At 42.6% G+C, this 13,439-nt stretch overlaps 2 protein-coding genes across 2 annotated transcripts; one reads left to right on the plus strand and one right to left on the minus strand. All coding sequences in view use genetic code 11, as the record gives it.

Moving 5' to 3' along the window:
- Window positions 1-412: 412 nt before the first annotated feature.
- EGR_01879 (hypothetical protein) lies at window positions 413-7,648 on the minus strand (the record flags this gene model as incomplete). The annotated part of the gene is made up of 17 exons (XM_024491128.1): window positions 413-446; window positions 807-959; window positions 1,089-1,198; window positions 1,267-1,374; window positions 1,449-1,840; window positions 1,952-2,216; window positions 2,450-2,682; window positions 2,724-2,842; window positions 3,038-3,129; window positions 3,462-3,755; window positions 4,045-4,239; window positions 4,543-4,627; window positions 4,862-5,021; window positions 5,306-5,830; window positions 6,460-6,547; window positions 6,776-6,931; window positions 7,070-7,648. 17 exons carry the CDS (start codon window positions 7,646-7,648, stop codon window positions 413-415), a joined length of 3,588 nt encoding a protein of 1,195 aa, XP_024354584.1.
- A 1,218-nt stretch (window positions 7,649-8,866) lies between these two features.
- EGR_01880 (putative phosphomevalonate kinase) lies at window positions 8,867-9,761 on the plus strand (the record flags this gene model as incomplete). Its single annotated transcript, XM_024491129.1, has 2 exons — window positions 8,867-9,028; window positions 9,129-9,761. 2 exons carry the CDS (start codon window positions 8,867-8,869, stop codon window positions 9,759-9,761), a joined length of 795 nt encoding a protein of 264 aa, XP_024354585.1.
- Window positions 9,762-13,439: the final 3,678 nt, after the last annotated feature.

Consider the following 13,439-nt stretch of genomic DNA (forward strand, 5'->3'; position numbering starts at 1 on the left):
ATTAATAAAGATATTCATTGGGATCCTGAGTTAGTTAGTGTCGGGCAAAGGTGAATGGGAGGATATGGGCGATAACCGGCAGCATACAAGTAGTTACTCCAACCGCAGCTCATTCTTGCTGGGTTGCAGTATTTTTAACTCATTGCGTAAGGACAATCCCACAGTCGAATGAGCAATATACTGCGCATTCGTCCACGTTGACCCTACAAGCCCCAAAAGTGCACTCCCACCGTGACTGAAAGGCTACGGCTATGGCTTGTTAGCCCACCCCCACGCTAAAAACTGACCACTTTTCTGATTTGACGCCTTATTGCGATCTCAGGGCCATCCAGTTAGCACGGCGAACCGATAGAGTGGCTGTCTTGTGACTGCCGATTTCCACAAGATGTCGAAAGTGGACACCGGAAACATTTCATAAAACGACCACCATTGGAGTGCCGCTACAGCTGAAAGCAACAGATGCAAATTTCATGGAACAGATCACATCGCTGATTCCACAATGAATAAAAGGATATGATCCGCGTCAGCATGACGGAAGTAGATTTCCTGCTGTGGCATACCCTAACCACAGACGCCTCATATAGTTTAAACGATTTCAAATAATCGAGACCCGGTCAGTTTTTTGAGAGAGCAGCAAATTGTCTTTAATTTATTTTGTCAAATGAACTCAAGGTCAAAGTGATCTGGAAGTGTACAAAGGAGCGACCTAGTATATAGGGCAGAAGCACGAGCCACGATGTATATCTTACACTTTTACTGAAATATCACAATAAGTACATCAAAACCAGGCTTGCTATATAATTTACAAAATTGCCTTGAGGGGAACACTTCTCTCGTATCTAACTGTTTGATCCGCCTCGCTCGACCACCACAAAGGTAGAAAGGCAGTGGTTTCCTTCGCACTCTTCAACGCATCTCCAAATCGGCTTTGAACAACCATACGCACGCTTGATCGAGGTCTAGACAGAAGAAAAATCATACGTGAAATTGCACGGAGTGCAATCCTCATACTGCTCTCTGTGACATTGGTGGATTTCGAAATCTGCCTATGAGATGATTGGAACACTAAACTAAGTGAAACAACTCACTCTATAAAAAACTTTTTCGATGTTGGTCTGATCAACTCAAAGGCTGGAGAGTTTATTTGCCCCACAATCACCGTCAGCCGCTCATCGAAAGAGGTGTTGATCAAATTAACCTGAGAAAAGAAGGCGTTAGTGAAGCGTTCCTGGCTATGACACAAAAATACGTAGACAGAATAAACACCTGGCACTGCTGGTCGTTACGCCTGAACACGACTGGGACACCCCTAAACTTAAGCAGTGGTTTAACAATAACAGCCTTGGGCCCTGGCACCGACACCTGATGAGATTCCTACAACCAAAAGACACTGATTTTAGACAAACAGCACTGGAAAGTGGTATTCAAACCGATTTTTAGTGTCGCACACTAAGTGTGTCGCCCACAAAGAGGATTTCAGATTCTTGAGTGGGTCCATTAAAAGCAGCATCGAGTACAAGAGGGCCAGTGACGTCACGTGAGAGGTGGAAGGAAAAAAGCCAGCGCTGAGAGAACCGGGTGTCCGGGGGGGCGTCGCGGGGCGGACGGAAACTGAAGGGTAGATGATGTGTCTCGCCAGGCTCAACGAGAAGAGGACGCGGCGGCACAAGGAAGGCGAAGACGCTTTCCACCCCTTCCGCCCGCACAGGTGTCGCGCGCCAGTAAAGGCGCCATAGCGATGAGAGGCGCCTACGAGACGTGGTGCTCGATGTGAGGTTACCGCTACCTTCCACGCTCTGCGAGGCATCCAACGCCGCCAGCTCAATTTGTAGGGTTGCAGCTTAATAAGACAAGAGGCAATATAAGTAATCTTCCTCAAATAAATGTCACCTACACTTGTCACTGACTTCGGAATAAGAATATTCCAGCACATTGGGGGAGGAAAACTCACAGGTAAATAGTCCGGGTCGACAGGGGGCAAAGATGAGTTGAGAATCAGGGCGAAGGGTGACCAAGGGTACCTTCGAGGGCTGGGGAGGTGAGTTCAAATTGGGGGGCGGATAGTCACAAATGTCCTCGTAAGGTAAAGTAGTGGCGGGAGAGGGAGATAGCCTATCGCGTTTGCGCTGAGAGGATCTGGCGAAGGCAGGATTTCCCATGGAAAGGGAAGTTAGACGACCCGGTGTGGCGTCGCTATCTCCGCTCGGCCATCGCACCTAAAGGAGAGAGGCAGTCTCATTAATTTTGACCGTTGACATGTTACTGCAGAACACCTGACGGTTTTTATTAAGCCATGGAGATTTCAGAAGATCAATCTTCCTAGACTTAAGCCGTAACAGGAGAGCGTAAAAAATAAAATGAGCAACCCAATAGGGTTAACTGACTCAAAAGAAGGGTAGTACTGGCAACGTGCCTGAGCAGTAGTTTCAAGGGAAGTTGAGGGACGGACGTTCTCATTCGCGAGTTGGTGGAAATCATCCTCAATGTGATGGCCAATAATGAGAGAGCTCGAGGCCTCAAAGCTGGAGGTGGATGCCTCAGTAAGCAGAGGGTAGATGGTAAGACTAAGGGGGGCGCGGGAGCGTTGCTCGTCCTGTAAAGCCCCATGCCAGTTGTAGTGACCTTCCGAGACGGAAAGGGACATCTCGCCTGTGGTAGGTGAATATGCAGTAGCGAAGCGAACTGTGAGTCAATGAAAGATATATAAGCAACATACAAATTACCCGGCATATCTTGAGTTTCTCCATCGAAGGGCCTCATAATGTAGGCAGAGCGAAGACGGTGATGCGGCCGCGGCAATGTGCGCGGAGGCGATTGCTCAGGTTGACCAGTAGCGGCAAGCCTAGATAAACGTTAAACGAAATTTCGCGCCGCCATCAATGATAGCAGCTTACATTGGATACGCTTTTACAAATACAAGTCGGAAGAACGATTCGAGTTACCAAGCAATCATTCATACGGCCGAGTAGAAGTTTTAAAAAAGACGGATAGTAACCAGACTGGACACACGACGGTCCGCAAAGGTAGTGGAACTTACATTTTTCTGCACTGATAACGCAGAATTTCGTCGCCATTATAAAAGAGAACCTGGACTTCAAGAGGCTCATCCGCTATCGAAATGATGACGTCCTAAGGCGCAAAACGTTTTAAAATACTCTAAAGATCGGTAAAAAACAGGCAGGTAGAAGAAAATCTAACTGATTTCCAGGGTTAACTAAAAGCGCGACAACGTGCCAAAACGGAACCATCGAAATGGGAAAATCTACAGGCAAAGGAAGCTTACATAAGTCGAATATACTTCCTAATGGCCAGTCGGACGTAATGAAGAAATTAACTACGAATCCCAAGTCTTAGGGTATGTAACATTCGTTTTAGTAGTAGTTTATGGCTTCCCTAAACTCCTAATCGCATGCGTCAAAAATAATTTCATGCATGCATATTGAAGGAAATAGGTGACGAACCCGTGATTCACTGGGTCTCAGAACAAATCGGGCAGGTCTGATGCGCACCCCAGATAGAGGGGTGAGTGAGCTGTCCTTACAGGAGTTGGGTGCCATGGCTACAGCGAAAACCCACGCTGTACGAAGACCAACATTGAGAATGGAGACGCGAGCGTAATAGGAGGATTTCGTCCGAAGTGGTTTGTCAGCCTCGGTGGGGGTGGAAAAGGCAGACGTCCAGTAGGTCTTTTCATCCACGCCTCTGCAAAAGTCACATTGGACGCTGCTTCCTCCCACGTAACCGATTAAGCGTTGCTAGAAGAAAGCAGTGTAAAGCCTTGACATACAGGTAACTCATACTAATACCAGAGCCATTCGTCAAACAGGAAAGAAGCAATCTCGGTATCAAAGTAGTCTCAAAAATTGAATGTTCTGAAACGTCCAATGACCTCAACCGCTTTAGGGAAAGGAATTCGTACAGATAAGGGAAAATGATCAAGCAACTTCAACAGCAAAATAAATAAGCTGGGACTGATTGAGCAATATTTGGAAGTGATTACTCAAACAGAAGTCCAATGAAAAAAGTGGTAGATATTGCGCTCACCAGGTAGCAGCGAGAGCTAGAGCTTTGAGCATTGGCATCACTTTTGCAGGGTACTTCACGGAAGGCAAGGATTCCAGTGTGCCAAAAAAGCGGTGGACGTGGTTTATAAACCACAGTCACCGTGCATGCCAGCCGCGGAGGAAGTTCTATCACGCGTGATCCTTTCTGGGTAATAAAGCCACGGTGGTCGAGTAGCTAAATGCAAGCGTAATATCAATCGCAACTGAATTTAGCGGCAACAATTACAACGGGACAAATAAAAACCTTCAATACGTTGAACTCAGGCTTAACAAACCACCAACTGGGAATTGAACTGACTAGACATGATAGATCCGAGGTTATGGTCGACTACATTTAACAATTGCCGTTAGATATCAATAAAATCTGCTCACTAAACATGATAGGAATGTATACTTCCTCAAACGAGATGGTAGAGTATTAGGAGGAAACCACACACTATAACAGGATGACACTTGGGATAAAGAAACAAGTGCTTACCGTAAAGAAGTCCCTTCCTTCCGTAATTTGCAGCTTCACTTTCATAAGATGGTCAGAATCTTGACGAAGAACGAACGCTTGCTTGCTGCAAGGGGAACATTGACATAGATTAGAAGGATTATTACTTTAGTTAAGTAAAATAAAAAATGAACAAGCGGAAACACAGTGAACCAATGTCCAAATTTTCCCACAGGGAGTACACAAATAAATCGTCAAGTAAACTTAGTAAAAAAACGGCTCTAAGTTTAAAGACCTCTCCACTTGAGCTGTGGCACTATTCACGCTTTACAGCAGCAGAAAGTGTAGAATAAAAACATACCTTTCATGACCATAGGTACAAGCACGCCAAAAGAGGCAGCGGGAGGTGGCCATAAGGGGGTGTTTATTCTTGCTATTTACCAATGCAGTTGCTCCATTATCTTTTCCCACATTGAAAAGATTTTGTCCACCTTCATCATGTGTACACATTTCTACATTACCTATAGATATAGAAGAAAATGACTACTTTCGGCTATAGTAATGCAAATAAACTCAATGTAAAATAGTAAATTTACCGAATTTCAATTCATACTGCAAGAAAAGCCATCAGCCCTCTCTAAATCGCCAAGCAATGCAAAATTTTAGCAATTTCAAGGGCAGATAACGATGTCATGTCACAGGACCCCGGTAATAAATATCTGCTCAACTATTTTGGATCGATTCATCGCAAAAAAGTCATGGACTCAATTCTAACGATCATGCTCAAATGGGGAAAATAACAAACCGGGTGCTTTCGGTGGAACCTCCGGTGAGGCACTGGTGGCATCTGAGGGTGTGGAAGAGTTTAATTCTACCTCGCAAGTAGTCTTCGCATCTTTCATTTTCATCATGCTGCCACTTTCCCGTGAGATTGTCTGCGTTGCTATGGCATAAGTCCCCAATGAGGAATCAGCAACCACGCCATTCTTCGCTGTCGCATCTGATGATGGTGAGGGCCTAGGTACCATCGAAGAGCCTCTAGAGGAGTGTGGAGAAGAGGAGTTAGGGTTGGAAGGGACTGTGGCGATAGTGGCAGTGGAGGGAGTAGCCTGTGCGAGGGTGGAAAGGTCGAGTGGTGGCACCCATATTGACGACGGCAGTAGAGAGGTCCTCGGTGCAGGAACGGGTGGAACTTGAGGCTCGATAGCCTTGTCCTTATTCACCGATTTCGACACCTCATTTACGTACCAATAACCAACACCAGGAACAAGGTATGCCATTTGACCGTAGTCAAATGAATACTGAGTGTCCTCACCGTCATTTTTTGGTTCTGTGAATGAAAGAAAAATTTAAAAGCACAAAAGGAGGGGGTGCATATTCGTAGTGAATGCCTGAAAAATACCATTTAAGCAAGTACTTCTTCTTGCATTGCTGATAACAGAATGATTTATGACGGCGAATCTTTCATTGAAATTAGACTTAACGGGACTGGAGAGAGGCGAGAGCAAATGGGCAGGAAGGCGGCATGAATTAGTGTTTTCGCCTCCCTCAAAAATTCCAGATTTCCCATTCGTCCTTTGGAATGACAGTTCAGTATTCATCTATGCGGTAGAGACAAGTTGGTATTTACTGAGGAAATCAAGATTAAAATTTCAAAATACTTAATACTTTATGAAATGAAACACGTGCAATGTTAGTAAAGGAGTAAAAGTTCACTAGAATCTGTTAAGAACACCCAAAAAACAGGTAATAGCAAAATGCAATCTGTTTACCGGCGAGGAGGCCAGGGTCATCATAGGGTTGTCGATTGATTGCGGGTTATTGATAATATGTGATGACTGTAAAACACCTAACGGGTAAGACAACTGTATTAAACGTGGAAATACACAATACCGGATCTTCGTGGACCTTGTAAGGAATTGTGGGAAGAAGTCGGCAGCTTTGATATAAAAACCGAACCAGAAGCGTTTTCCAAGGTTTCATTAACAGCAATAGCCTCTCTGGTCTTGTCTTGTACTTGGGACTTTCCTTGATAAGCAGTTGTAGACTATGAGGTAAAAAAAAATCATTGAAAATCAAGGCCATGTGCCATGAACTCGCGCATAAGCCGTAACGAAAAAGAACCTATGATGATGAAGAAGCAACGCGAGTTCGCAATGATATCAAGCAGAAGTGCTCAAGCATTTCCATAAGATAAACAGATAAATGCTAATAATCCATCACAATAACAATGTCTGAACCTATTTCCATGAAACAAATGGCCTTCAAAACTCACCGAGAAGGACTCACGACTTTGCCACTCAACAATGGTTGATAAAGGTCTTCCGTAAAAGTAGGCTTCCGATAAAACATTTGAGTCCCAACCACCAATGGGTGGTTGATTTTCCTGATCCTCACGAACAGCTACTTCCTGATTTGTATTGTATCCATCCTGCAAAGTAACAAACAATTAACCAATATCCAAAGAAAAGGGAAATGGAAGGGAAACAGGTCACAAAAAAGTGGATATGGGACAAAATATTAAAGTAACAAAAACTAAGGCAGGTTATGCATTAAAATCCCTAGATACCCCAGTACTTCCTGATGGCAGAATCCTATTGTCGGTGGGATCTGAGGAGAGCGAAGGAAGAGAGGAGACATTAGTTGCCTGACCTGAAGACTGAGAGGCTGATAATTCGCCTGGCCTCTCGAGAGTTACGGTTGCGATCGCACCAGTGTCCCTTGGACCTGTCGATAAATCGCTAAAAGCCTCTTCTAAATGACGCAGCTCGTCGGCATTCAGACGAAAATCAATCACATCAATGTCGACTTTGTTTTCCTCGGGATCTCTTAAGGCAATATTTTGGCCTTCGGCTTTGGTATCCGATGTGCTTAATGACAGAAGTTTATTGGATAAGGAATCGAGATTGAGAATGTTCAGTGAAGCATCATGTGAAGAAGGCGATTTGAATTCTGATGAACACAGAGAAGGCCTGTTTTGAACTATGCTGTAAGTAACATTGCCTTTGGGGTTGGAAGGCTTGATGGCTGAAGATTCGGCTAGTGGGCGCAACCCGTCAAGAAAGGTGTTACTTAGTTGTGATGATTCGAATTGGCCACACTGATGAACAAGCTGGAAGTCTGGACTCGAAGGATGGTTTACACTCATCTAAAGAGCAATATTGTTGAACTATAATGCACAAGCTCGGATAGAGTGAAGTGCCAATTCGTTGAGCTTATAAACTCCACCGAACAATGGCGGGATGAAACAAGTAAGATACAATACCTCAGTATTAGGATAACATCGCTAAAAATGGAAGTCGAAGTTGTCAAAGAAAGAAAAGACACAGATAAAGTACAACCCCCTGGAGCAAAAACCGGATTCAAACGACGTAACACAAACTTACTCTGTGAAGAAGCAACCAAATTTTGCGCCTTGTTCAACAATTAAATTAATCGTAGTGTTCCAAAGAAAATCATAATGCAATTCTAAGGTATGACATTTTCAACAAGTCCGCCGGTATAATTTTTTAAGAATTACCAATGCTTGCATACAATTGCACATTTTGGCTTTTTAAGGCACAATGAAAATGTTTAAAACAATATGTGTCAAAAAATTAAAACAAATGTACAAATTAATTGCAAGCACCATTTTTGAATAATTTTTTTGGTAATTTTGCATCTTCTGGATTTGAAGTCTGGTGTTAGCGTAAGAGCGAAATGGGTGAATCTAATTTCTGCTCCGCAACTCCATTTTCCAAGCGTGTTTCTTAGACAGCTTGAAATGGTTCGTTTTGGAAACAAAGGGACTAAACAATACCAAGCGTGCCTTTCAGTTAGTCATGTTTTAGAATCCTCTATCTATTTCAAGTGCTTTTACCCATTTTCTAATTTTTTAATTATCGTTGGAGTTTTCGGTTGCTATTAGGTCAGAAGCTGGCTTCTTTTCGCAATTATTTGTTCTAGCTACGAACTTTAATTTTGCGATAGGTTGTTAATGCCTTTGATTTGACGGCTGGTTTGGTATAGTCAGTTGGCATACGTGTCTTTAAATGCTTCTTGGGGGTTGTTGAAATGCCTTTGGTAATTATTTTTATTTAATTGTTTGCATTAACTACATAAGTTTGTGAGTTACCTTGACATGCCATGCTTGAGGAGAATAAATGGACTCGTGATCCCTGTGTAGGTCATAGTCGAGTCGTGTCTTGTGTGAGTTTCTGGCATCCAAATGTTTTTTTCTTCTCACTACTAAATTGCATTTTACCAGACATGGAATTATTTCTAACTCACATGTTATGGGTTGGCGGGGTTTTATTCTGGAACTATAGTTTCTTCATCAGTACATGCTTGTGTTAATAAACTTCTGAGAATTCCGTTCTACAGAATCATGGCTTTAACTCGCAATTTCATTTGCCGTACTCAAAGCCGCTCTCCTACAAAAGTGTCAACACCTATCCATTGGCCCATCTCTAGTAGTAAATCGCATTGCTCTGTTTCACCCACATCTTCAACCTCATGGGATCAGCTCTCCAGTCCAAGTGGAGATGAGGTAATTTGTCCATAGTTCTGACCTTTACCATTTACCATAACCTGTGAAGTACCAAATATACTGGTCCAAACTGCTCTTTGATATTTGGGTTTTCTTTTAGGTGAAGGAAGACTTTATTTCGTACTGGGAAGACGTTCGATTTATTGCAATTTCCGGGAAGCGAAAATGCGGCAAAGACTACGTTGCCACTTTTCTTCACAATGAAATTCAAGAAAGATTGGGTCAAACAGCTGCCATCATTCACATTTCAGAGCCAATCAAACGTGCTTTTGCTGAGGAGTATCATTTGGAGCTGCAGGAACTGATGTCCTCGTCTGCCTACAAGGAGCACTTCCGCCGTCACATGGTGAGATGGGGGGAGGCCCTACGGAGAAAAGATACCACCATTTTCTGTCGCAAGGCTCTTGAATATCTTATCCAAGATTCGCCCTTCAAACCCGCCTTCGTAATAGTGGCTGATTGTCGTAGACCCACCGACCTCGAATACTTTTCCAGTCTGAACAAGGATACACCTCTTCTGCACCTGAGAATTTTGGCATCTCCTGTCACTCGGGGAGCGCGTGGATGGATTTACAATTCGGGAATCGATGATGCAGAGACGGAGTGCGCCCTCGATAGGACTCCCTTCGACGTTCTTGTAATAAACGAGTCACAGCGTACTCTAACCCTCTCTATGGCTGTTGTCCGACGGGCTCTCAGCGATAACCCCCCTCGAAAAATGATGACAATCTGACCACTCACCCTCTTACCGTACTTATCACCTGTATATTATGTCATTTTTGGCGTCATTTTCGAGAATTGCGTTAGGTCATCGTTTTTGACCAAATGCTGTGTAACGTAGTGGTTTGTTGTAGGTTGTCCTGATAAATTGGTTCCTCTGTGCTTGCGTTGCACGTCCTTGACTCAATCCTGGTTTCATTCGGACCCGTCTTGCCTGGAGGGAAGCAGGTTTGGTGTGCGGTGAGACCTAAGGAGATACGGGGCGTGAAGTATCGTCCGTTTTTCGCATCTCGACTACGCGAACTGTGGACGAACAGCTGGAAAGTGCTGTTGGATACCGGCACTACGTTGCGACAACTTTGGCACTCTGACCTCCCTTTGCCAAAATGGTTATGTGATACAGTATACTGAAAAGATTGAATTCAGATACCAGACAGAAATGTCTGTGAAGTTCGCTAACGTCCCTCAGAGTGATGCATTTTAATTCGTCGAGGTTAAGGGAGACGGGGAACGTTTAGCACCTTATCTGAACACATAATTGAGTCAAATTTCCTACTAACAGGCGCTATTGACCCTTTAAAGATTTGTGCTAATAAAGAATCGCCTGCTGTAAAGAAACTGGCGATGTAAAAATACCACTAGAACTTCACGAGAAATGGGAGACATGCGCGAAGTTAATTTATCAATTTGTTTCCAAATGAATCTTCAAAAAATCAAATTCGTTTAAGCATTGGAAGGCCGTGTTTAGATGATAACTGACGCACCATGAGTGTGTCAACGAAAATAAGATCGCTTCTGATTATATTTTTTGGATTGTTGTATCAAAAAAGAATTGGAAATATAACGATCCAGATTGGGATTTCCACAAATAACTGCGTTCAATTTTTTTGAGCTATTTATTTTGGAATTTGGGCAGGACGAATATCTTACGTGTTTGTGCATTTAACTTGCTTTGTAAATTGTATGCGCATTATCAATGAACGCTCTTGTAAGCAAAGGTAATAAAACCGTCGGATACGAATGGGAATAATCTACAAGCTGGAGAGTTCGTTTAATATACTGGAAAAAGGTTAGAATAGGAATAACTTTCGACCGAATAATGTTATTTCCTATTCAGAAGTATGCAGACAATGTTTTCTTCGCTTCCTAGCATTTAGGAGCTAAACGCCTTGCTACCTCGATGATAGAATTAATAATTACTGGTATTACGTGTACTGTAGCGCACCGAGACTTCCCTGAAGATGAAAGGAGATATAATACTAGAGCATAATATGTATTGCCGACGTTCCGAAGGTATAGCGGCAAAGAACCTACCTGGTTCATTCCCAAAACCGAGAGTCAAACAAACGAACGTATTACAGTACAACCGCCATTTGATGAGTTCCTTCGTAAGAAAAAATACCTTTTTAAGACATCGTATTCATAAATGCGGCGAAAAATAAGGCGATTTTCTTAATAATCGTACCATTTTACTGCTAACACTTGTATATTAATAATGTAGCCTTTTTTAAACTTGCACTGCTCCTTTTAAGTCAAAGTAGGCTCTGTCGAGAGAAACACAGTTACCGAAAAACATTACAGCTTTTAAGGAGAAGGTGTTTTTTTTTATTGCTCTTACGATTGAGAACAAGGGTACTCAAGCAGGCAAGGCCCAAAGACGTCAGTAATGCCAGGGGCATCATGTGATTATGATACGCGTTACCTTGATGGTGGCTGTGTTGACGTGCAAGGCGTTTGTGGAAAAAGAATGCAATTTCATTTAGTTAATTGAAACATTTTTATTGCACTATTTGAGCAAAATGGCCACTGCATTCCGACATTATTCAAAATCATAGAAGCTATAAGATTGTGACTTTTGTCTAGATGTTGTAAATCGTTGTTGAACCATCACCTATCGAGCACCCGGGCACTTGACGTTCGTGCGCTTCGTTTTCGACGACGATGGTGTCTCTGACTCTCCGAGTTTGTTCATTTGATGACATGGTACGGGTTATCTCAATAAACCGTTATTTCTAAAAAAGGGTGTAATCTCTAGCTTAGCATAGCTAATTTGGTTTTATGAATAGCTAATGTCTATGCCTTTTGTTGAATTTCGTATTTACATGTAGAGAACTTATTTTTTAAAAACATATACATATTCCGCAGTCTGAAATCTCACCTCTTGCATTGTCAGGTGACGTTCGTCACCATAGAAAGTACGTCACTAACTTTTGTTTTCACCACTAAATTTTCACGAGACTTTCTCACCACACCTTAGGCGATTTGTCATACTTGATAGAGGGCTCTACTTTACCAATCGGAAATAAGGCGTGATCGTAAAAAACAGATTACCTGTAGGTAGAATGTAAAAATGTAAATGTTGCCGTTTGAATTTGCATCATCTCTTCAATAAATATAAAGCTATGGAAGATATGCTATCGGTAGGCTTTTGGGTGTGTAATTTCCGATGTACGTAGATGCTGTAAATAGTAAATAGCAATCCTAGCTTAACTATTAATAATAGACAGCTAGGTGGATTTTCTGTGGCTCCCCAAAACTTCCCTGAGGATGAGAGAAGATAAGATACTGGGACAGGATATGCATTTCTAACGTACAGAAAGGCTGGGTGACTACTCACATGGCCTGGAGGTCATGCCCCTGGGCGGAAATACAAGCTTCGTGTCCTTCAGTGCCAGCGTAATCTAAACGAAAAGTTAAACATAGAGTCAAAGCATTAAATTTAGCTAAATAATTGCTTGTTAAGATAAATAGGCAAGCCTAGGGATGGGATTTGCTGGAATAGGCAGGATGAAGTCTTCTTTCAATGCGTGGAAGTTTGTGTGGTGGAAATTCTATCAGCTTATGTAAGAGTTCTTTATAAGTCTTGGTTTCAGCTGATAAGATACCAGTTGCTGCCCTTAACGTTATAAGATAGTAGTTTACTGGCATAAATTCTATGAAGCATTTATTTTTGTTATACATCGGAAGCGTAGCATCTATTAGCCACGAGCCGCGGGCAAGGGCAATTGCTTCGATGATTACCCAGCAAAATGGCAAAATAGTGGAAGTTTTTGAATTAGTAGTGGAATTATGGGCCATAGAACAGAAGTCGACATGTGCTTAAAATAAGATATTCTTCGGGCTAATGCACACCCCAAATGCTGGAAGTTTTTACAGTTTTGTTGGAAAATTTGTCTGTACATGCGGTTTCCAGCACAGAGGGTCGCGTCAGTCACTAAGGCTACCACACACGGAAGGCAATCTCGACACCGCTCAGCGGGCTTAAATCTTAAAGAAACTCCTGTATTTTTTCGCCTGCATTTGTTTTAACTAATCTTGCATATTAATAAATAATTGGTGGAAAAATTTTGTATCTCCCGTCCTCACATACAGGTCACGAGCTGCTCCATTGTTGTAAGGAATTCGCACTAGTTTTAACCGGAATAACCGGTCCTTTACGGCGCTTTTATCTTCTGACCGAATGTGCTATTCTAAGAAACCAAGGAACCTACACATTAACTGGCATTAATAAGATGCAAATTTGTAAGAGGTGATGCAATACCTGTTAAATGAAAATCACATTGGGATTATGAAATACATTTTCACGGGACCGCTCAGTCACCTACAGTTTATAAGTAAAATTGTCTCCTCGACCTACTATAGGTAAACGCTGTTAATCTGATCAACTTTTGGTGGCTTAATCTTCAAATGT

Source organism: Echinococcus granulosus, assembly GCF_000524195.1.
Source record: "Echinococcus granulosus chromosome Unknown EG_S00007, whole genome shotgun sequence".
NCBI classification, from domain to species: domain Eukaryota; kingdom Metazoa; phylum Platyhelminthes; class Cestoda; order Cyclophyllidea; family Taeniidae; genus Echinococcus; species Echinococcus granulosus.